The sequence below is a fragment of the Fusarium subglutinans genome (genome assembly GCF_013396075.1).
Source record: "Fusarium subglutinans strain NRRL 66333 chromosome Unknown NRRL66333_c0000038, whole genome shotgun sequence".
NCBI lineage: Eukaryota > Fungi > Ascomycota > Sordariomycetes > Hypocreales > Nectriaceae > Fusarium > Fusarium subglutinans.
This window is the reverse complement of record NW_023502101.1, coordinates 210,391-231,662: the sequence shown is the minus strand read 5'-3', so window position 1 is coordinate 231,662 and position 21,272 is coordinate 210,391. Positions and strand designations below refer to the sequence as shown.

Sequence of the window (21,272 nt, the reverse complement as noted above, 5' to 3'; positions counted from 1 at the left end):
TATAAGATTAATATATAATAATTTTTAACATAATACTATATTTTAATATAATACTTAAATCTATCGCTGGTCTAAGAGCACTGTTATTTACGCTTCTTGCCCTTCCTCCTCTTCTATATCCTCCCCAGCATCTCCAGTCGCCTGACCTATGGCCATTCTCTCACCGTGACTTCCAAGTTGTTGTCGAGTTAAATGATTCGAGCAACCAAGATGATCGAGGATCATGGGGCACGATCCCAAATCCTGAACAACCAACGAGAGGCCTATGAGCCTGCGAGCGGCAAGAAGAAACAGAAGCACGATCAATGTAATATTGATACTGGCTATACCATAAGCCATCGAAAAGCCGAGTAGAGTTGCAATCATAAACATGACTGCTACATGAAGCGCAACACCCATCTGGAGACTCGGTGCGGAGGCCAAATCGTCTCCTGTCAACCAATCGTAAAGCTCCGGGTATCCAATATCTTTGGAACGCTTCTTAAGGATCTCTTGTACGGTCTGTATCCTTAAAATCTCTCTCTTTGCAGGTATGTTATGTCTTTGAGCAGGAGATTGATGTCTTGATTGAGACCGTGTGTTCCCAGTAACCGGTGTTTCGAGAATCGCTTGATCAGCATGAGCTTTGTCAATTGACTTTAGTTTTTGCTTATAGTCTGCCTTTAATGTCAGAGAGTACCGTCAAGGGTAGAGTGATAAGTGAGAATTACCAGCGCGGCCCTCCATGGCCGCAAATATCGGGAGAGTAAGCAACGTTAGCGGCACAACCTGGCCAAATCCCATCGTGTTGGGATTGCCTGACATGCCTGTTGTCACAGCTCTCGAAATAAAAATGGTCACGATCCCGTAGACATTACCTGACCAGAGCCAGAATAATCTCCAGGCGAAGGATCCCCGACATTGGTGGAATGCCCATGTTTCATCTGTCAATCTCATAAGGAGTCTGAGCTTTCTTGTCGACACTCTCTTCGAGGTCAAGATCGTGAGAGCTTTAAGTTTCAGCCATTTGTTCAGGAGTCTCTCCCGTTTAGACTCTTTGATCTCATTCAGTAGCTCTCTGAATTGAATCTTTGCGCCTCTTGGCCTCAACAATATGAATCTTTGATGTTGATAGCCCGCCTCGTTGTCTGTCATCATCTCTCTGTTGCTGTCTGAGATCAGCTGCAGAATGGAAACGATCGCCTGACTTTCGACTTCTATACCGCTAGTATCCCGATAGCTCTCTGGATTGGCTTGGTCTTCTAACCTAGCAAGGTTTTGAAGTTCAATACCCCCATTCTCTGAGAGCTCCTGATCATCAAGATGCGATCTATTTTGTCGTGCATGAGGGGGCTCGCCCCTAGAACCAGGTTCATTGGGGTTATCTTCAACTGGCTGGTCGCGATACAGAAGCTGAATAATCTCATACGTGCCATAAAGCACTGCTAGTGGAACAAACATCCCAATGAGGAGATTGATTACGTCCATACCTGCCATCTCCTCACTCATCCGATAGTCCCGAAGGGCGCAAATGAAGTAGACGTGGGACTCCATATCCCAGGTGTACGATAGTTGTATAACGAGCAGGAAGACGAGCATTCCAGAGCCGGCGACCATAGCAAGGACACGAATAAGCTTGGCGGTTCTATGGTCTTTAATGCGGTCTATATAAAATGGAAAACTACCCAAGTGAACCGTCGACGCGAGACACCCCAGGGCGATCACAATATTGCTTGAATATATGGTGATATCGTCGTGAATGATAAGAGCGGCGATTAGGATGGAGGCTTGAGAGACAAGGATTTGATCACTTATAGCGACCATGAAGGTCATGAAAGCATGAACCCGCTCGCTTCTGCTTTGGTCAACCTTGGGGGGTTTGGTGTTTGGGCGTTTGGTGTTGAGAAACCTCAATCGGTGGTAAATCCGACGCGCCCCAGCAGCGATTACGTCGTCTCCAGAGTTTAGAAGACGCTCAGGCACTGATATTGTAAGAAATGCCAGAATCAGAGTCGCTAGTGCTATCAACGACGTGACAAGGAAAGCAGCTAGTACCTAATCGCCGTTAGTTGGCCATATGCCAATTGCGTGCCACTTACTCCTGGCCCAGCGATATCAGCGTCAAATTCGACGTCTTCATCAGAAACAAGTCTTTCAAGCCTCTCTGGCGAACAGTCCATTCTCAGAGGATCTTGCTCGAATCTGCCTAGGGTAAGTTTTGGTGCCTGAGCAATATGCGTGCGGGAGAAGTTGCACAGAGACAAAATTGAAGTGAGAGAGATAAGGCAGAGCAAGAATAGAAATAGTTAATTTGAATTTCTCAGCTTCAATGCACGATTCTATAAATAGTCAAATGCTTCAAGTGATTGGGCCTTCACACGGCCATTTTTCAGCCGCAAGCCTCATAGAGGGTTACACGAAGAATCAATGATCACTGATTGGCCTTACGGGTTGAAAAGCTGAGCAAAGTGCAAAGTACATGGCAAGAGGAAGATTAATACTAAATATTAAGCAATTTTCTCTTTCCTTACCAAGATGCGACTTCTCTTTCAAGGCAGTTTTAATATATTAAAGTTCAAAGAATAGAGTTAAACTCGAGATACAGTTTGATGCAACGTATAATTCCTGTAGCCAATACTACCATCCAAGCGCCTCATTGCTTCGAGTTTAAGATGCAAACCGCACTTCTAGAACAGTGCCACATACGCAAGATACATTTAGCCAAAAGCAGACATCGGTCACTCGTTATTTCGATACCGATAACATGAAGTGGGCCACGAAACCGACTTATCCGTTTTATGGCTTCAACACGCGGCGAATACTTGATGATCTGCATTCTGCCCTTTCAGTCGGCTTCTACGAATACCGATGCGGCAGACTGTCTCCATCTCGGCTGTTGTACAGCACCGATACTCCGATTTGGTGCTGAAGATCTACACGGAGAAGGGTCCAAGCGAGATGAATTTCAAGGAAACTGACCAGACTAACAACACATCGAGAATGACACAATAAGTGGAAATTATGGGGCTTTCACCCCTTTGACGGACTAATATCTATCAAAAGTACGTATTCAGTGACGAAACACAGCGGGATTAAAACGGTTAAAGAATCTCGCTATCTCGCTGAGGGATATATGAAACTGATATGTGTCGGAATACAGCCTTTTTCGTACAGTTCTCGGAGAATATGGACTAAATAGTGACCCCTTGTACGGCTGAATCGGCACTCACTGGGCTAAATGCAGATCCCCAATCTCCGTGTGGCAGCAATGCCGTCCGTGGAAAATCCGCGCGAGTTGTATGCCGCTATTTTAGCCACCATTCACGGCCCGATACGCTAAGAAGCGGAATTGGGGCTATGATGGATGTATATCCGTACGAGAAATATTCCTCCGATATTTATATCCTGACGTTGTGTCGTTGTGATCCGGGAAATCAGTCTTATCAGAATATCAAGCAATCAATCTTACACAGCACTCAACACATCTACTACCAACTCTTCTCTATTATCATTAATATTATCGAAAATGGCTATGCGATCTGACATTGAACACTACGATGCCCCCGTTTCGGGCGGTGCGTCGAACGAAGGCGATAATGCCATCGAGAAGGGTCATATCATCAGCAACTCGAATGTCAAACATCATGTCCTGGTCGACCTAGTCCACGAGATTGCCACAAACGATCCTGAGAGGGTCTTTACCTATACTCCATCGTCTTCTAATCCTCAAGACGGATGGAAACCAGTAACCCTCCTCCAACTCGCAAACGCCGTCGACTACCTCGCCCACGACATCTCCAAAACCGTTACCAAATCCTCAGATGACGAAGTCCCAACCGTGGCATATATCGGCCCTAACGACTTTCGATACACGGCTATTCTGATAGCTTGTGTCAAAGCTGGTTGTAAGGCCCTCTTTATCTCTCCGCGAAACACCCCCGCCGTTCAGCTCTCCCTTTTCGAAGCTACGGATTGTCGATATCTTTACACAACCGAGTCGTTCAGATCGGCCATGCAGCCTTGTGTCGATCAACGAACAATGGAAGTGGCCATGATCGAGAGTATTGATCATCTCCTGACAGCAACTCCCACGCCATTTCCCTACAGCAGAACTATCGAACAGGCGCGATGGGACCCCCTTGTTGTTCTTCATACAAGTGGTTCCACTGGAGTCCCCAAGCCTGTCTTCTTGAAACAAGGTATCTTGTACGCCTTTGAAGAGTGTCTCAACCTGCCCAAGTTTCATGGTTCTTCATATATATTCAATGAGTGGGCCGAACGGGCGAACAAGATCTTGATGGGGATGCCCATGTATCATGCTGCAGGAACGTATCTCCCTCTAAGCTTCATATACACGGGTCTCTCTGCGGTTATGCCGTTCCCAAATCAGCCTTTGAATGTCGATACAGCCATGGATTACCTGAACCACAGTGGTGCCGATGGCACGATGCTGCCCCCTTCTGTTATCGATGAATTAGCAGCTACTGAAGAGGGTACGGAGGCTTTGGTCAAGCTCAAACTCGTTATTACTGGCGGAGGTGAGTCAGCATAGTCTCTAATACCTGTGTGTGTTGCTGACATTTGTATAGGGAGCCTGTCAACCGAGGCCGGGAACAGGTTAGCAGAGAGGGGTGTCGTCTTGAGGAACGTCATTTCATCAACTGAGTAAGCATCCCCTTGAACTGACTTAGCGCGGAGACTAATGAAACCAAGACTGTTTCCTTTGGCTCCTTACAGTCCCCAAGACCCCAAACTGTGGCGATACTTCATATTTGACGCTGAAGCCATGGACATTGACTGGCAACGCCATGCCTCGAATGAGTATGAGCTTGTAGTCCGTCGCAAGGCATCGGATCCTGGCTCGCAAGGATGTTTCTACAACTTCCCTGAATTATCCGAATGGCGTACCAACGACATTTTTGAACCTCACCCAACGCTCAAGGATCACTGGCTATACAAAGGTCGGGCCGATGACATCATTGTTTTTTCGAATGGTGAGAAGCTGAATCCACTTACGATTGAAGGAATCGTCTCGGACCATCCTCTCGTCAAATCAGCTCTTGTCGTCGGTCAGGGAATGTTTCAGGCAGCTCTCATCATCGAGCCTATCGCGGAGGCCCAACCGAAAGACGAGACTGAGACGAAGGCTCTGCTCGACAAGATCTGGCCGGCAATTGAGAAGGCTAATGCTGAAACCGTGGCTCACGGACGAATCGCCGCGAATCTTGTCGCTTTTGCTGACCCTGCTTTACCGTTTGCTCGCGCTGACAAGGGCACTGTGCAGCGTGGTAAGACTGTCAACCTGTACGCTGACTTCATTGCGGCTTTGTATCAGAAGGCTGAGATGCTTGGAGATGGTCCATCCATCACCCTTGACTTCAACAACGACGACGCCTTGACGGGATCTATCATCAGTGTCTTTGTCACCAACCTTGGGGTTGAGAAACTCGAACCGGATACAGACTTCTTTTCTGTCGGTGTTGACTCCTTGCAAGTAATGACTGCGGCGAATTTAATGCGAGGTGCTTTGCATAGAGCTGGTATCAACGCCTCGACAATCGCACCACCTATCATCTACCGCAATCCTACTGCTAAGGGGCTGGCTGAGTACATCCAGTCCTTGCGAAGTGGTGCTAGTGTAGACGACGAAGAGACGCATGAGATCAATCAGATCAAGGAGCAGGTCTCAAAGTACACCAAGAACCTCCCACCGCCTAAGAAGGGAAAGCAGGCGCCTCTAGACGACGATCAAACAGTCGTCGTCACGGGTACAACAGGTTCTCTGGGAGCTTATATGCTTGACCAGCTTTGCCGCTTGGAGAATGTCAAGAAGATAATCGCTCTCAACAGAAGTGACGATGGTGGCGTATCTCGACAGCCTTCAATCAACGAATTCCGTGGCTTGACAACTGATTTCTCCAAAGTCGAGTTCCTCCACGCCGATCTGTCGCTCCCTGACCTTGGCGTGGAAAAGTCCAAGTACGATTCTCTTCTAGCTGATGTCGATCGTGTCATTCACAACGCTTGGCCTGTGAACTTCAAGTTCACCATGTCTTCCTTTGAGAGCCATGTTCGAGGCGTTCGACATCTCGTCGACTTTTCTTTTGCAGCTTCCAAGAACGTACCTATCATCTTCATCTCGAGTATCGGAACTGTCGACCGATGGTCCTCACCCGACGCTGTCCCCGAGAAGGCGTTGCATGACCTGACCTTGCCTAGTATGGCGTATGGCCGATCCAAGCTAGCTGCTAGTCTCATACTCGACGCAGCTGCGGAGGAGTCTAGAATTCCGACCGTTTCTGTGAGAGTTGGGCAGATTGCGGGCTCAAGGGGCGAGAAGGGTCTGTGGAACCGTCAAGAGATGATTCCAAGCATGATTGCAAGCTCAGTGTATCTTGGAGTCTTGCCTGACAATCTCGGCGCACAGCAGGAGATTGCTTGGACTCCCATTGAGGATATTTCAGGGCTTATTCTCGACGTTGCAGGTATCACGGTTCAGAAACCTATCTCTGAGATTTCTGGATACTTCCATGGTGTCAATCCTGCCACGACCAGTTGGTCCGACATCGCTCCGGCAGTAAAGGACTTCTATGGCGACAGGATGAAGTTGGGCAGTGTTGGAGAATGGATTGAGAGGTTGGAGGCTAGTGCCAAGGAGGAGAATGTGGACTTTGATAAGAATCCAGGTGTCAAGCTTCTGGATACGTATCGAGGATTGTTTGCGGTAGGGGAGGAGGTTCAGCCGGTTAAGTACGGGATGGAGAAGACCAAGAGTCACAGTCCGACGATGAGAGAACTTGGGCCGATTACACCCGAGCTGATGAAGAACTGGTGTCGCCAGTGGGGGTTTTAGTTGCTAGATGATGCTATCTAGATATGAGCATTCACAAGTTAGCTACTCTATCATTCTCACAATAGATTTTCGCTGTTCGTTGACTTTATTTCCACGCTTCCCAGACGTCTCTGACAGTGACAGGCTTGATATCTGGAAACTCAACCACCAAATCATCAATTCCCTGAATATTATTCGATCCTGTAGCTATCCCAATTCCTGATAGTGCCAGCATAGATTTCATACCGCCATGCATCTCCTCTGGCAATGCCTTCTTCATACTCGGAGTCAACTCATTCTCACCACTCTTCATCTGTTCCACAGAGAAATACTGAACATCAAACTTAACACCCTTGACCTCCTCAGCAAGCTTAACCGCTTCATTGAGGGTCATGCGGTTTGTGATCACAGCGTATCTGCTCTTCCAATTCGGGACGTCGAGAAGAGAGACGGTATACTTCGCTGCGTCTGTAGAGTGAGTCAAGACGATGGGAGTGTTTCCATCTCCGGGAATTACTGCGGCGTTGTTTTCGGGGTCGATGATTATGTTTGCTGCACGGATATTGGTGGGCATGCGAGGGGCAGCCCAGTAGTCTAGGAATAAACCGATTGAGATAAGTGAGAACTCGAGGTTGGTCTTTTCAAGAACTTCTACTGCTTTCAGCTTCCATTGGTAGGAAGGGACATGAGCGATGTTGCTAGTGACTCGTCAGCCAAGTCATATGCGTCGCAAAAGTAGAGCATGATACGTACTCCTTGGTGTAGACCATTCCAAACTCACTCGGCAAGAATCGCTTAGTACAAGTTGACCTCTCGGCCGCTTCGATGAGATTCAGCTGAGCTTGTCCGCTCTCATCATTATCGATCGGAAGCATGGATATAACCGTGTCGACCTGCTCAGAGTCAAAAAGCGAGGCCAAAGCATTAATATCAGAGTAATCGACAGCCCGTGTCTCCGGTCCATTAGCCTTCCGCGATAATACAATGTAGTCGTAAGTCTTGGCTGCTTCGAGGGCGTCGACCATTGTCCGGCCCAAACCGGACGAGCCACCAGCGACAGCGACTATACCCATTATAAAATATTTCAATTGCTATGATATGAATTGTTAACAAGTAGAGATGTCGTGCAGAAGACGAACTATATATGCAAGGCTGTTGCGGAGCTGAGCTTGCGGAGCGGAGTTTCGGTCACGGCGTTAAACCCAACAGCCCGCCCTGCATTAGCTGAAGTATGAATGGACACTAGACGATTATTTCCGTAATACCTTTGGTGTTTCTCTTGGCCCTGAGATATTTGCCGACTTTGAGGGAGTGACTTGTTGATCTCGGGTGAGTCATGGCCTTCAGTATGAGGCGAGGGACATGATAAGGTTTGTCTCGGATAGAATTGACATCAGAGTGCGCAGACGAAGCGAGAGTTATTTACTTGCATAAAAATCTATTGCGTATTGAATGTCAGTTGTCTGCACTATTGTATATCGGCATGGAATTCATCTATCGAGTTGCAAGCCACCTTGACCGAGGTCAACTTCCATAGACTTCCTGCCGCCAAATTTTGACTTTGCCAGAGTCACCAGACAGCAAATTTCTAAACTTACTCTCAGATAGCCTCTCTTCTTAGGCCCAAGCAACCGAGTTCTACGTGCTAATTTAAGCTCTCGGCCACAAGCCTCAAATACAAAAGACACGTTTGGCTCATAACTTACATACTGTACTTTATGCCTGGCCAATGGATGCAATATAATGCCAATGAAATAAACCTAGATTACGACTCCTCGACCAGCCTTGGAGGTATATAAGATAGTGCCTGCAATCTTCCTCCCGAGGCAACGTGATCTTGTAAATATTACTTCTACCCGTCACATCTCCCCCACATCGCCTAGACACTTCAACCTCGTCAACCACGCATACGACTTTCACCACCAACCATCCCACGATGATCTCATCCATAATGCCTCGCCTGCTGAGCAAAGCTCAATATGCGATTCCATTGAGGCAACAAGCCCACCGACTTCAGAGCGGATTGTCGCCCACATACATATCCCAACCGACACATCGGTATTATTCGCCACACAGACAAAATCATAGCCATGAAAAGCATAAGCAAGAATCTTCGGGGTTGCGTGACCGGGTGGTAAGCCACTTCAAGAGAAACGAGAGTAAGTCCAGCAGCATTCTAGGAAAGTTATGTAGCTGACTGTTGCAGGGAGGTATGAGAACACCTTTATTGGGGTAGGAATAGTTGCTGCGGTTTGTGAAGCTGTAAATGGTCCTCAGCCTCCCGAACCTAAGGATTCATCCCCGAGGAAAGACATGGCTTGTTTCGGATATATCAACCAAATTCCTGGATTCTGGTAGCTTTAGGATGTGTGAACTTCCAAGGTCCATATCTGCCCTCTTGGTTTTTTATTGTCTCCTCTCTTAATGTTTCCATGCAGCATTTACTACAATGGTATACAGGAAATACGCTTCTTTCAAAAGCACTACCTAATTAGGAGGATATGTCGCTAGAAGCATAGCAAATAAACAAACCGTCATATCTAAGAATTGGTGCTCCGTATAAATTGACGATCCTCATCAACCTGAACAAGCATCTTGACGTGTTCTTCGCAAGGCTGAAAGCTAAGCCTCTAACTTTGTGTATTCCTTCGATGCAGGAACTGAATCATCAGGCAACAATCGTTCCACTTCTTTTCTTCCAATGTTCGTTTACGCTTACGTTTCCATCTTACTCATACACGGCGTTACATCAGTGTCACGTCTCCCCAGTCACGCCAAGCGAATACACTTGGCACAAAAGATGACTGCTCACTCCATCGGCCAACCGACCTTCTCTTCCAGAAAAAGTGATCTAGGGTTACAATACGATGAACACGAATCACCAGGAACAAGTCTTGCAGCTTTTCGACCCCAAAGCTACTAATCGTTCGATGAGTGATCATTTTGGCCGCGTATCAACCGACAGAGTAGAATCTATTTGATTAGCATCTTGGCAGTAACTTATTAGCCCCCATACGTCGTAATCCATTTTTTAAGCATAAGCGGACAGCTTATCTATGTTTGCTATCAGCCAAGAAATAGCCAAGACACCTTAATCCAAAACCCCAACTGTCCTGAATCTCCAAAAGCCATGCATGACCCTGATACCTAAGCAAAGGAGGCGACTGTTTAGTATCGGATACCAACGGCAACGGGGAAACGGAAATAACTCCAAGACCAAACCCAAGGCGCTACTGTTGACACTGACAAAAGCACCTGCTGAATGCAGAGTCCGTCGATAAGCACTACCCCAGATAACAGCATTGGCATTCCCTTGGCGGACTCTTTAATCCTTGGGGTCCAGCACGTGAGGCGTGGAATGTTGGCTCTTTCTGGCCTTCCTGTTATGTCGCTTGGCGGGAGATATCACGAGATGGGGTATCGCATTGGCACGCGCTGCGGATTGGAGATGCGCTTCCTTGGCGGTGATATAAAGTGGTTCGCCTGCTCCAAGATCGAGGACAATTGGTCTGAGGCCAACAAGCTGAGATGTCTTGGCTGCCCCGGGCAAATCCAATTATGAGCATGTTGTTAATCGCACGCGTCTCGGCGAGATATTGGGTCTGGGGTATATATCGAGGGGACGCGATCCACCTTGCGGAGAGGTCGATCACCTTTGTTCTTCACACTTATACCTCATTTCTCTCTACTTTCCTAGGTGAATAGCCATTTGAGAAACTAGTCAATCATGGCTGTCGCCGAAAAGGGCCAGAAGCCAGGCATGGCCAAGAGAATCTTTCTCATGCTCGCACCAGACTCGGCAAAAGACGATGACGGTCGTGATAACTTCAACTCCCGCTCGCAATTTGTGCTCTGCGCTATGGGCGGTGCCGTCGGTCTGGGAAATCTGCTGCGCTTCCCCTCTGTCGTCTTCAACAATTACGGTCTGCAGTTCTTCATCCCCTACGCCGTCGCGCTCTTCCTTATCGGTATTCCCATCCTCATCCTCGAGATCACCCTCGGTCAGGCCTATCGCGGTGGCTGTGTTATCGCCTGGAATAATGTGAACCATCGCGCCAAGGGTATTGGACTGAGCATGGTGTTCAATGGCTTTAGTGTCGTTGGGTACTATGTCCCCATCCTGGCATGGGCTATGACTTATTTCAGGATGTCGTTTCAGAGTCCGCTGCCTTGGGCGGGGGAGGATACTGTGGACTTCTTCAACGATAGGGTTGTTCGCAACATTCCTGCTACGGGTGGTGCTGATGATGGCGGTGGTTTGAAGCATTATCCCGGCCGTGGCATCGTCGGCGAGACGTTTGGTTGGTGCATCATGATCTGGTTCGTCGTGTGGATGTGTACCTTTAAGGGTGTCGGCCTCACAGGTCGTGTCATCTACATCACCATGGCCCTTCCCCTCATCATGATTGGCATTCTCGCCATCCGATCGCTCTCCCTTCCCGACGCCTCCGATGGCTTTAGACTCTACGTTGGTACGTGGCGAAGCGAGTCTCTTGAAGGTCCTCGCGTATGGCAAGATGCATTTGGACAAATGTTCTTCTCCATTGGCGTTGGTTTCGGCTACTTCACCTCATACGCCTCTTACAATAACAAGTTCGCCAACGCTGTTCAAGATGCCTTCATCATTGCTCTCAGCAACTCTGCCATCGAGATCATCTCTGCCTTGGCTGTCATGGGCGTTGTCGGCTACCTCGGCATTAACCCCGGTGATGTCGACCCTCTGTCCACATTCAGCTCTGGCTTCTTCTACTACCCTCAAGCCTTGGCCGAGATGCCTGGATCTAACTTCTTCTCCGCCCTCTTCTTTATCACCCTCGTTCTTCTTGGTCTCACCTGCGTGTTTGCCCTCGCCGAAGTTCTGGTCACTCTCCTCTGTGACACCAACATGGGCCAGCGTATTCCTCGCTGGATCATCTCCACCTCCGTCATCGTCCTCGGTGCCCTTACTTCACTCATTTACAGCAGTGAGTTTGGCTTCAGTGTCCTCGATGCGGTTGATGCCTTCGTCAACGATATCGCTCTCTTTATCACTGTCTTCTCCGAGACTTATATGGCCTGCACGCTCTACCGATGGAAGGACCCTGTTGACCAGATCGGCGCTATTAGCTACTTTGTATTTAACGGTGGCTATATTCTCTCTCTGTTCCTTGGTCTCCTGATCGGCCACCTTGTGAGCGCCCCTGCTGGAGCTGGCGTTGGCTTTGGAATCTTTATCGGCTGCTCCCTCTTCACTGCCTTCTTTGGCAAGACCCCATCGATCCCTGCTCCCCGATTCTGGGGAAACAATGCCATTCTTAGCCGCTTCTGGTACGCGGCCTTTTACTCGGTACGTATCCCCCCAAGTCTTCGTCTCCAAGTCGGCTTCTAACCTCACATCAGGGCAATCAACTCCGCCGCGATCTCAACAACGCAATCCTCGGCGGTCAATCTAACTGGAAGATCCCAGCTATATGGCCATTTTGTTTGAAGTTTATCACGGGTCCCGCCGTGGCTCTTGTGTTCTCCTTTGCCTATCCCAAGTTCCTCAACAACTACTCCGATGACCCCCCTTTCATCTACAGCTTTGTTCTCATGCACATGGTTGTCATCTTCATCATCGGTGCATTCCTTGCCCCTCGCTTCCTCAACATTCTCATCCCATCTCACCGTCTTGAACGTGGTGATGGAAAGTATGATGTCGCCCCTCAGATGACTATTGACAACCGCCCCATCGTTGACAACGGTGGACTAGAGGGTGGCCACGCTGATATCGATGCTGCTCACCACAGTGCCAGCGCTGATGGAAACAGTATGGAGGCTGATAAGGGTGTTTTCCAACCGAAGGCTGAGACCGCGAGGTTTGAGACTCCCGTCGAGCCACGACAGTAGAGCCTATGATTCAGATAGTCATTCTCTTTTTTAGCATTCATCACAACCTCTCACTGGGGGTTCTGTATGATTAAAGATCTATGAGATAGGTTGTCTTGTAGATAGTGGCTCATCACTTTCACTCACATTATTAAACAACTTTCACTTCATCCCTATCTTCTAAGTCTGCTAGCGCCCCTTGGGCAAGAAGAGAACCCAGGACTTTAACACTAAATGAATAAAATACTTAGACGACTCAGCCTAAACTTAGGGGACTCTTTGTTAAGTTTATTTTACCACTCTCTTCTAAAGTCCTATATTTTCTTCCTCTTCGAGACCCACCTTTGACCAAACAATGCTTTAATCTCTCAAACTCTAAAGAGATATCTTCTGTCCCAAGCGTCTCTAATTCTCAAGGTATAGCCCCTCATCTGGTGGGGGTTTCCCATACCAGTCAAGTCCAAGCTTATCCTCAGGATCAGGATCTTCCATCTGATAATACCCATCATATCTCCACCACTTTCGATCCTTAAAAACATCCTCCACGGGAAGTACTCCTTCAGCCTTCATCTGATCTCTCACTTGCTCGACCCCTGCCCAAACTCGAAGAATGTTCTCGCCGATAACCTTTGCCAATTGGTCTTCAGTCGCTCCATGATCAAGGATAGCTTTCAAAAGATGGGGGTAACATTTCACGTCTTCAAGGCCAGGGATAACACTAGCAATCCCGTCAAAATCGGATCCGAGACCGACATGATCCCAGCCAATACGTTTGGCCACGTAAAAGAGATGATCGATCACCATTTCCATCTTGGCATCTTTTCGGCGCGTTGTGACATGCTCTGGGACGAAAGTAACCATTACGATACCTCCATCGAGGGGCACTTTATCGAGGATATGGTCGGGCACATTTCGGGGGCAGTCAAATACTCCTTTTGCGTTGGAGTGGGAGAACATGACGGGGGCCCGGGAAAGGTCGAGGACTTGGTTCGCACAGTCTTCCGAGACGTGAGAGAGGTCAACAATCATGCCTAAAAGATTAGCTAAGCGCGAAAGGAGTGTCGAGGGGCCTACCAAGCCTATTCATCTCCTTGACAGCAGCCCTTCCTAGGTCAGATAGCCCACCATGAACCGGACCGATCTTTGAAGTGGAGCTATCCGCGAACGCATTGTTGCAGACATGAGTAAGAGTGCACTATTCAACTCAGTATGATATCTCAAACTAGTGAGCTCTATTTTACTTACGTATCTTACCCCGAGCCTGTAGAAAGCTCTAATAATACCGATGCTGTTTCCTGCCATGTGCAACCCCTCAATGCCAATAGAGCAAGCAATCTTACCACTGGCATAAACATCCTTGACTTCCGAAGGACCACTGACCAATTGAAATGTCTCTGGGTAAGACTCAACGAGCCGGAGAGTCAGATCGATCTGCTCAATGGCATCTCGTGCCATGTCAGAGTACTCTGGTGTGGTGAAGTTCTCTGCTGATCTGAGACAAGGGACACAGACAGACCAGAACTGGCCGCCCACGGCGCCTGAAAGAAAATGTTAGCATCAAGTTGAGGATGGTGGCAAATGTTGGTGGGCACCTTGTTTAAGTCGAGGAATGTCGGTCATGCCGCGCTCGAATCCCTTTTCTAGGTCGAATTTCTCATTGTCGTGTATTTTTCCATGAAAGCAAGCTCTGGGTTGTTGAGGTAAATCATTGTGGCCATCTATAAGAGGAGTTGTAGCCAAAACTCGTTTGACTCTCTCGTCGATAGAGAGCAGCTGGTACGGATGGGTGGATGACATTCTGTGCCTGTACTGTGAGGAACTGCAGTGCTGTATCTCGCTCCATCAGTATCTCAGTCCTCTTTATCAATCGGCATTCGGCAAATTTGCCCTGTCCCGGGAAACAGGACAGTTAGATGTTTCCCACGCAACCGCGGAAAACTTAGGTAGTAACCAGGTGTCAGATAAGCAAATCCGAGACTCTGACGTTGCACGCGCAAGGGGGACAGGGAAGCTTAGGGTTCCAGAAGGCACTCGTTTAAAGATTTACTACGATTTGCCTAAATTTACCGAAGTCTCGTCATCACTTAGGATAAAAGTCCTAGAAGTAGGCTTCCTCGCGTTTATCGAGGCCCCACAATTGAACTGGGCCACATAAGGGACACTCGCATTCAAGATACCACAATTAATAGAGTCAATAGTTCGACCTACCTACTTAGAATCAGCTGCTCAATTTAAAAAGGCCTTGGGTCTAGACCACGAGTGGCGTCCAATAAATCCACTGAATGCAGTAAGGATCAACAACTATCGGATGAGGTTGTTCAGCCGCACCGTTGGATATCACCACTAATAAAACACTTGGTCGCCTCCTCCATGTCCTTAATTCTTCTCCACTTTCGAAGACTTCATGATCCTCTTGAAGATAGATACTCAATGAGTCATGGTAACATCAACTATTATCACGCTCTCCGGCCCCGCGCTTCTAAATAAATTCGCCATCGGCCTGGCAGGTGAAGCTGGGACATGGGTCTTCAAACAGATTCTACACTCGGCATCGGGCGGTAGTGACACAGACAAGATCCGTCAAGCCATCTCCGGGGCCGTCACAGAAATGAAGAACTCAAACGAACTGTCGATACTCTGTCGCGAGAGCTTCCCGAAGCTCTTCACCATCTCCGAAGCGACAGCCTGAGAGAGTCTCTTACCAAGATAGAGACCATGTATGACACGATTACCGACCTGATGGAAACAGCTGTCACCTTACCTGAGGAAATCTCGAATGCAGAGCGAGATAAAAAGCTGAAGGCCATTCAGACTCGCTTGGAAGATCGCCTCAAAATGTGCTCTAACGAAATACCCGGTATACTTGACCGCATCAACGACTTTCTTGCAGAGGATGGACCAAGGTCTTTTCTCCGCCAGTCTGTCCAAAAGGCATTTGACAACTCTAATGATTTCGTTGGTTATTACGAAAAGAGCAAGACCTCGGTAATATTCCAAGATCCAGTCTATAATCAAATTATGCTAACCAGAGATAGATGCTGAACTACTGGGTCGTGGTGGTCAAAGGAATTTATCTACTGCAGATGGCTTACGATGCTCCGAATGTGGATTTTTCTGAAGGCATGCTTACAATCCAACGCCAGATGGGGAAACTCGACAACCAGGAGCAGACTTTCAAAGAAGTTGTTGGACAGAATACTGTCCGAATGGTTGAAAGGGCTCTCTTACGGCCTTCCTCTATTCCCGTCATGTTCCTGACTGACGAGGGGTTTGGAATCGGACCAAAACGTCTAAGTGTCCCTGATACCACCTCAAGGTACCTATTCATAGAGATTCGTATACCCCTAGAGACTCGTATACCTATCCATCGAAGCTCAGAAGACCCAGCTACAGCCAAAAGGGTACGGCCGACGTGGAGAATGCAATTTGGGTGTGACTTCCATGCTGATCTCAGGCATGCTGTCAGATTCGTACACTGTGTCTCCGGACAGTGCTTGGCACACAACGGGAACGATTTATCGATGGTTAAAAATGAAGGGCAATTTACTAACCATTCTGTTTGATGGTTTATAAAACCGGAATGTCCTGGTTCAGATCGATATACCATCAGAGCTGCTAATGGCTTATACTCATTTGATTCCATTGTTTTAGGTCGTCGTTGGGAAGCGCCTAACGTCCTTGGGTGGTATCTAGTCGCAAGGGACTTTCTTCAGTTGCACGGCTATATCAGCTCTAGCGATGTTGGCGCAAGGTTCCAGATAAAGGTCTAAATCGACCACAAGTCGGGTGGCCTTGGATCATTGGGGCCGGGAGCTTGAATCGGCACAAACGACTTAGTAGTTACATGGCAAATCCAAGCTCCGTTTATCGGCATACAGATCATAGACCGGGTTGGAGATAGAGATCTATGTGGTACGACTCATGCTCGATATCAGCGTTACATTGTAGTTGAGGGGTAATGATAAGCATCCTGGGCCATGTACGGGAACTACAACATCGTGGGATCCACTGCTAGTTTTCCCGCGGGTATTGCGACGTATTATCCACTGATCAACAATCAGTTAACCTCAAACGACCGGAAGAGGGGATGAATATAAAGCATCAACATATGTACGTCCACGGAGCGCTTCACGTCTCCCTTCATTCGTACAAACTGTCAACAAAATGGAAGACAAAATAACAGACGACTTGAAGCATACCCAATCGATCAAAGAGGGGACCATAAACGATGCCTCCACAGCTGAAGCCTTAACTCTCTGCCGTGACGCAGATGGTATCGAGACAAGTCCTGAGCTCGATAAGGCTCTACGATGGAAGCTGGACCTGAGACTCATGCCTCTACTGTGCTTCACATATGCTTTACAGTCAATTGATAAGAATACTATCAGCTATGCTGCCGTATTCGGCCTGCGAGAAGATCTCAACCTCAAGGGAGATGAGTTCTCTTGGACTGGTGGGATATTCTATCTCGGTTATCTCATCTGGGAATTTCCGACTAGTATGTTTCTCCAAAGGTTTCCAATTAACTACTTCATGTCAGGAACTGTAAGCCCCTCACCCTTCTGGTCGTTGGCCTTTGCTTAATGTCACTAGGTCATCGGCTGGGGCGCCGTGCTCATGGCCCACGGAGCCGTCAACTCCTTCACAACCCTCATCGTCGTGCGCGTCCTCCTCGGTGCCCTTGAAGCAGCCATAAACCCTGGCACCATGCTCCTCTTCAGCATGTACTATACGCGAAAGGAACAGCCTCTCCGTATGGGTATATGGATTGGCTCCGCAGGAATGGGCTACATCATCGCTGGCATAGCTAGTTTTGGTATTGGCCACGTCAAGTCTGCTCTACCTTCTTGGCGAGTACTCTTCATTATCTGGGGGTCCATCACTGTTGCTTGGGGCGTTATTCTTCTCTTCTTGCTTCCTGGTGCTCCCATGAGAGCCAAGTTTTTGACGGCTGATGAGAAGGCGAGGGTTGTGGCGAGGGTAAGAGGAAATGGTACGGGTATTGAGAATAAGCATTTTAAGATGGCGCAGTTTTGGGAGGCGATGCTTGATTTGAAGACTTGGTTGTTGTTCTTGTTTGCTTTGACGAGTAACTCGCCCAATGGAGGCTTGTCCGCGGTATGCAAATCCTTCCTCTCTTACAGAATACTGCTAACCAATTTGTCTCAGTTTCAAGGTCTTATCATCAAAGGTGCCGGCTTCAGTACCCTTGATACGACGCTATATCAGATGCCTTCTGGTGCAGTCCAACTTGTTGCATGCGTACTTGCTTGGTAAGTCCTTCAAAGCTGTTACAGGTCGTTGAATTAACTATTTTCTCATAGTTGGGGAGCTTCCGTGATCAAGAACTCCAGAATTCCAATCATGCTTCTCGGTCTCGTTCCTTTCCTCGCCGGCGTCCTTGGCCTTCACTTCGTCCCTCATAGCGATGCATACGCCCGTCTGGCATGCTTATGGATGTCTTTCACATACACAGCAACCTGGACGCTTAGCATGTCTGTTTCAATGGCCAACACAGCAGGGCACACAAAGAAGATTACGACAAATGCCTTGCTTTTGATAGGATATTGTCTGGGGAACTTTGTCGGACCATTCTTCTTCAAGTCTAACCAGGCGCCTCAGTACGAGCTTGGAGTCGGCATGATGTTCACTTGCATCGCGATTCAGGTGGCAAGTCTTGTTGCTCTGTGGGTGTTGTTGTGGATGAGGAATAGGTCGAGGCGGGACCTTCACACTCCTGAGAATCAGCAGAGAGCTTGGGAGGCGGGACTCCTTGATGAAACTGACTTTAAGAATAAGTATTTCCAGTATATATATTAGCTAAATACAATTTTGTTTATTTTAAAGTCTCAAAGGTCACCGCTCTCGATGATAATGCTGGTACAGCCTCGACGCACCATCTTCTCCAGGCCAGTGGAGATGCAGATTAGCTGGCTCCTGGTCTATACTGGCTCTGGGAGCCGCTCTTCAGCAGCATGACTTTGATGTTTTTGCCGCACCCGTGTGCAGCCGGAACGATGTAGCCACGAACAGGCATTGGTGGGGATTTCCTGAGGCCTTGTTATGCCAAGAGTGCTACGTCGACTGGGTATCGCACACGCTTCTGGATGATGTAGTGCACGAACAAGGCGGGATTGAGGGCGTTGCTTGCTAAATATGGTCCCAGCGGATGCGCACGCTATGGGCTGGCGGTCTGTAAAGGAGGCAGATCGGGCTCGGCGTAGTCGAAAGCTGCATTGTCTGAATTTCGAGAGATCACCACACAGAGAATGGAGATGTACTAGCAGACAGTGCCTCGTATTCAGATGATCAAAGCAATGAGAGATGCTCAGAACAGAAATGCTGTAGCCCAGGCTCGTGCATGACGATAGCAATAGGTGGCACAGATGGGAAGCTGCATGGCAATAGTACACTAGGGTGGCATGAGACCACAGATGGCTTCTCAGCAGCCCAGGCGAGTGATAGCATGATGTAGAGTGCTGAGGCATCAACTAATTTGAATACAGAGCTGATCCAACCTGTCGGTCACTAGAGTAAAGTAGAGTAGTATGGTATTACAAGTTCTTTTCTTCATACTGTAACAATGGCGAAAAACAAGAGCAACTAGGCAGACTACTAAAGGACTAATACAAAGCCAATAATCAATCCTCCCAAAACCATAGTCCAAGGCATGTCCCCATTGCTATTGGCTCCTGACACAATTAAAGGCGACTTCCCTGATTCCTCGGAACCCGATGCACTGAGGGTCTTAGTTGACTCGGGACCACTCATCTCTTTACTGATTCCTCCTGTCTTTGTCTCCAACGTTGATACGACTTCTGGCTGATTACCTGATCCAGATGGACGCACTTCCATGTCAGGTTTGGAAGTAGACATGGTAACTGTTTCTTTCTCGGAGTTCGCCGAGTTCTCTGAGCCTTCTCGGCCGTTGTTAGGTTCACCATGTCCTGAGTCGTTGCTTGCCTCACTGCCTGATCCGTTGCCTGATCCGTTGCCTGATCCGTTGCCTGATCCGTTACCTGATCCCTGGTTTGGCCCCGACGGATTCGCGGGAATGTCAGGGTGAAAAGAAGTGGTAGTGACTATTTGACTTCCAAACCCTCCCAAGTTGTCTGATCCTTGTTGACTGCCGTTGGTAGCTGCTGGATGTGAAGGGTTTGAAGGCGTTCCATGTTGAGATCCCGGGATATCCTGGTGAGAACCTTGACTTTTAGCTGAGGGAGGTTGATTGTTGTTGCTGGGCTCTGTTGAACTTCCATTGGGAATGGCTGGCCTTCCGGTGGCTTGGTCTGAAGGAGGGCTGACTCGCGCTCCCTCTACAGGAATAGAGAAATATGGCTGAAAGTCATTTTGCGGTCCTGAGGTTGGCTGCGCCACGACATATCGGTTGCCACTGCTATCCGTCTCATAACCTCCGATCCAACCGGGGGGTAGTTGAGCCAGTGGGTATTCATATCCAGTGCTCTGACAAGCAGCTTCTGGCACAGTAAGGGTAACTGTGTTCTCTCCATGCGAGCCACAGGTTCTACAAGGACAGGTGATGGTAGTCATTTCTACTGATGGGTACACCTGCTCCTCGCACCCGCAAGGGATATATAAGAGGTCAATTGAAACACAGGTAGTAACCATGACTCCTGGGTTAACAGTATCGACTGTTACATAAGTGACAGTAGTCTCCGTAAAGACCGTCATAGTGACATCCTTAGTAACATGGATAGTTCGGGTAGGCTCAATGATAGGGGGATGAGTAAGCGAAGGAGGTTGAGATGTCTGCGTAGTCGACTCAAAAGATGAAGCCGAACCGGAGAGAGTCGACTCAACTTTGCCTTTACTTGTCGTAGAACTTTCCTTCGATGTTGATGTACCGAGTTTTGCAGAAGAGGAAGAGGAGGATGTCGAATACGAGGAGGAAGTACGGGTAGTGGACGAAGAAGATATGGGAGGTAAGGAAGAAGGTGAAGATGAAGAAGATGAAGAGGAAGAAGATGAAGAGGAAGAAGATGAAGAAGAAACAACTTGACTATAAATAGTCAAAAGGCGATTAGATGGCACAGAACGACGTCTTTCCTGGCCAACATTACCTCCACAGAATGAATCAGGATCTCCAGGGCATAGAATATTGCACCTTGCACCTACTACAAACTCTGTCCCGTTGAGGGAATCTGCCTTGTAGCAAGACTGCTCATAAAGACCAACATATTTGCTTCCAGGGCTCATCTCAATGCACCTCTGGACTGTCATGTCAGACTCAGTTGCCACCAGGGTGAATGATGGGTAATTATCCCGAGACCCAAGACATCCGTCGTAGGCGTATCCTTGAACAATTGGGGCGTTGGATGGAGAGCTCAAGCTTGAAGATGTTGAAGAAGTAATCGTAGAAGATGAGGTAGAAAAGGTGAATGATTGATTGCTTGTGGTAGCTGGGTTGCTTGGCATTGAGGTTGAGGTAGTACTGGCAAGAGCGGAGGGAGTTGATGAAGACTGTGATACTGAAGAGATAAACAAGGCGGTTGATGTAGGCTCCTCTCCGGAACTAATAGATGAGACTGGTGTAGATTCTGTTGTGGAGCGCGATATTATGGATGTTATAGGCAAGGTATGTGAGGTAGATGTC

General features: G+C 48.1%; 8 protein-coding genes across 8 annotated transcripts; 4 read left to right on the top strand and 4 right to left on the bottom strand.

Annotated features, from left to right (window-relative positions):
- Positions 1–87: 87 nt before the first annotated feature.
- Positions 88–2,159, bottom strand: FSUBG_4272 (uncharacterized protein; the record flags this gene model as incomplete). The annotated part of the gene is made up of 3 exons (XM_036682244.1): positions 88–656; positions 711–2,034; positions 2,079–2,159. 3 exons carry the CDS (start codon positions 2,157–2,159, stop codon positions 88–90), a joined length of 1,974 nt encoding a protein of 657 aa, XP_036540285.1.
- A 1,346-nt stretch (positions 2,160–3,505) lies between these two features.
- On the top strand, positions 3,506–6,832 carry FSUBG_4271 (nonribosomal peptide synthetase; the record flags this gene model as incomplete). Its single annotated transcript, XM_036682243.1, has 3 exons — positions 3,506–4,517; positions 4,569–4,644; positions 4,693–6,832. 3 exons carry the CDS (start codon positions 3,506–3,508, stop codon positions 6,830–6,832), a joined length of 3,228 nt encoding a protein of 1,075 aa, XP_036540284.1.
- Positions 6,833–6,917: 85 nt separating this feature from the next.
- Positions 6,918–7,884, bottom strand: FSUBG_4270 (SDR family; the record flags this gene model as incomplete). The annotated part of the gene is made up of 2 exons (XM_036682242.1): positions 6,918–7,509; positions 7,565–7,884. The coding sequence occupies 2 exons, from the start codon at positions 7,882–7,884 to the stop codon at positions 6,918–6,920; spliced, it is 912 nt and encodes a 303-aa protein (XP_036540283.1).
- Positions 7,885–10,538: 2,654 nt separating this feature from the next.
- FSUBG_4269 (sodium-dependent serotonin transporter) lies at positions 10,539–12,679 on the top strand (the record flags this gene model as incomplete). Its single annotated transcript, XM_036682240.1, has 2 exons — positions 10,539–12,137; positions 12,191–12,679. The coding sequence occupies 2 exons, from the start codon at positions 10,539–10,541 to the stop codon at positions 12,677–12,679; spliced, it is 2,088 nt and encodes a 695-aa protein (XP_036540282.1).
- Positions 12,680–13,063: 384 nt separating this feature from the next.
- Positions 13,064–14,455, bottom strand: FSUBG_4268 (membrane dipeptidase; the record flags this gene model as incomplete). Its single annotated transcript, XM_036682239.1, has 4 exons — positions 13,064–13,689; positions 13,733–13,853; positions 13,913–14,196; positions 14,251–14,455. The coding sequence occupies 4 exons, from the start codon at positions 14,453–14,455 to the stop codon at positions 13,064–13,066; spliced, it is 1,236 nt and encodes a 411-aa protein (XP_036540281.1).
- A 723-nt stretch (positions 14,456–15,178) lies between these two features.
- On the top strand, positions 15,179–16,094 carry FSUBG_4267 (uncharacterized protein; the record flags this gene model as incomplete). Its single annotated transcript, XM_036682238.1, has 4 exons — positions 15,179–15,216; positions 15,265–15,643; positions 15,694–15,974; positions 16,046–16,094. The coding sequence occupies 4 exons, from the start codon at positions 15,179–15,181 to the stop codon at positions 16,092–16,094; spliced, it is 747 nt and encodes a 248-aa protein (XP_036540280.1).
- A 728-nt stretch (positions 16,095–16,822) lies between these two features.
- On the top strand, positions 16,823–18,812 carry FSUBG_4266 (DAL5-Allantoate and ureidosuccinate permease; the record flags this gene model as incomplete). Its single annotated transcript, XM_036682237.1, has 5 exons — positions 16,823–17,203; positions 17,252–17,776; positions 17,828–17,931; positions 17,983–18,345; positions 18,545–18,812. The coding sequence occupies 5 exons, from the start codon at positions 16,823–16,825 to the stop codon at positions 18,810–18,812; spliced, it is 1,641 nt and encodes a 546-aa protein (XP_036540279.1).
- A 461-nt stretch (positions 18,813–19,273) lies between these two features.
- FSUBG_4265 (uncharacterized protein) lies at positions 19,274–21,094 on the bottom strand (the record flags this gene model as incomplete). The annotated part of the gene is made up of 3 exons (XM_036682236.1): positions 19,274–20,183; positions 20,491–20,678; positions 20,795–21,094. The coding sequence occupies 3 exons, from the start codon at positions 21,092–21,094 to the stop codon at positions 19,274–19,276; spliced, it is 1,398 nt and encodes a 465-aa protein (XP_036540278.1).
- Between the last annotated feature and the right edge of the window lie 178 nt (positions 21,095–21,272).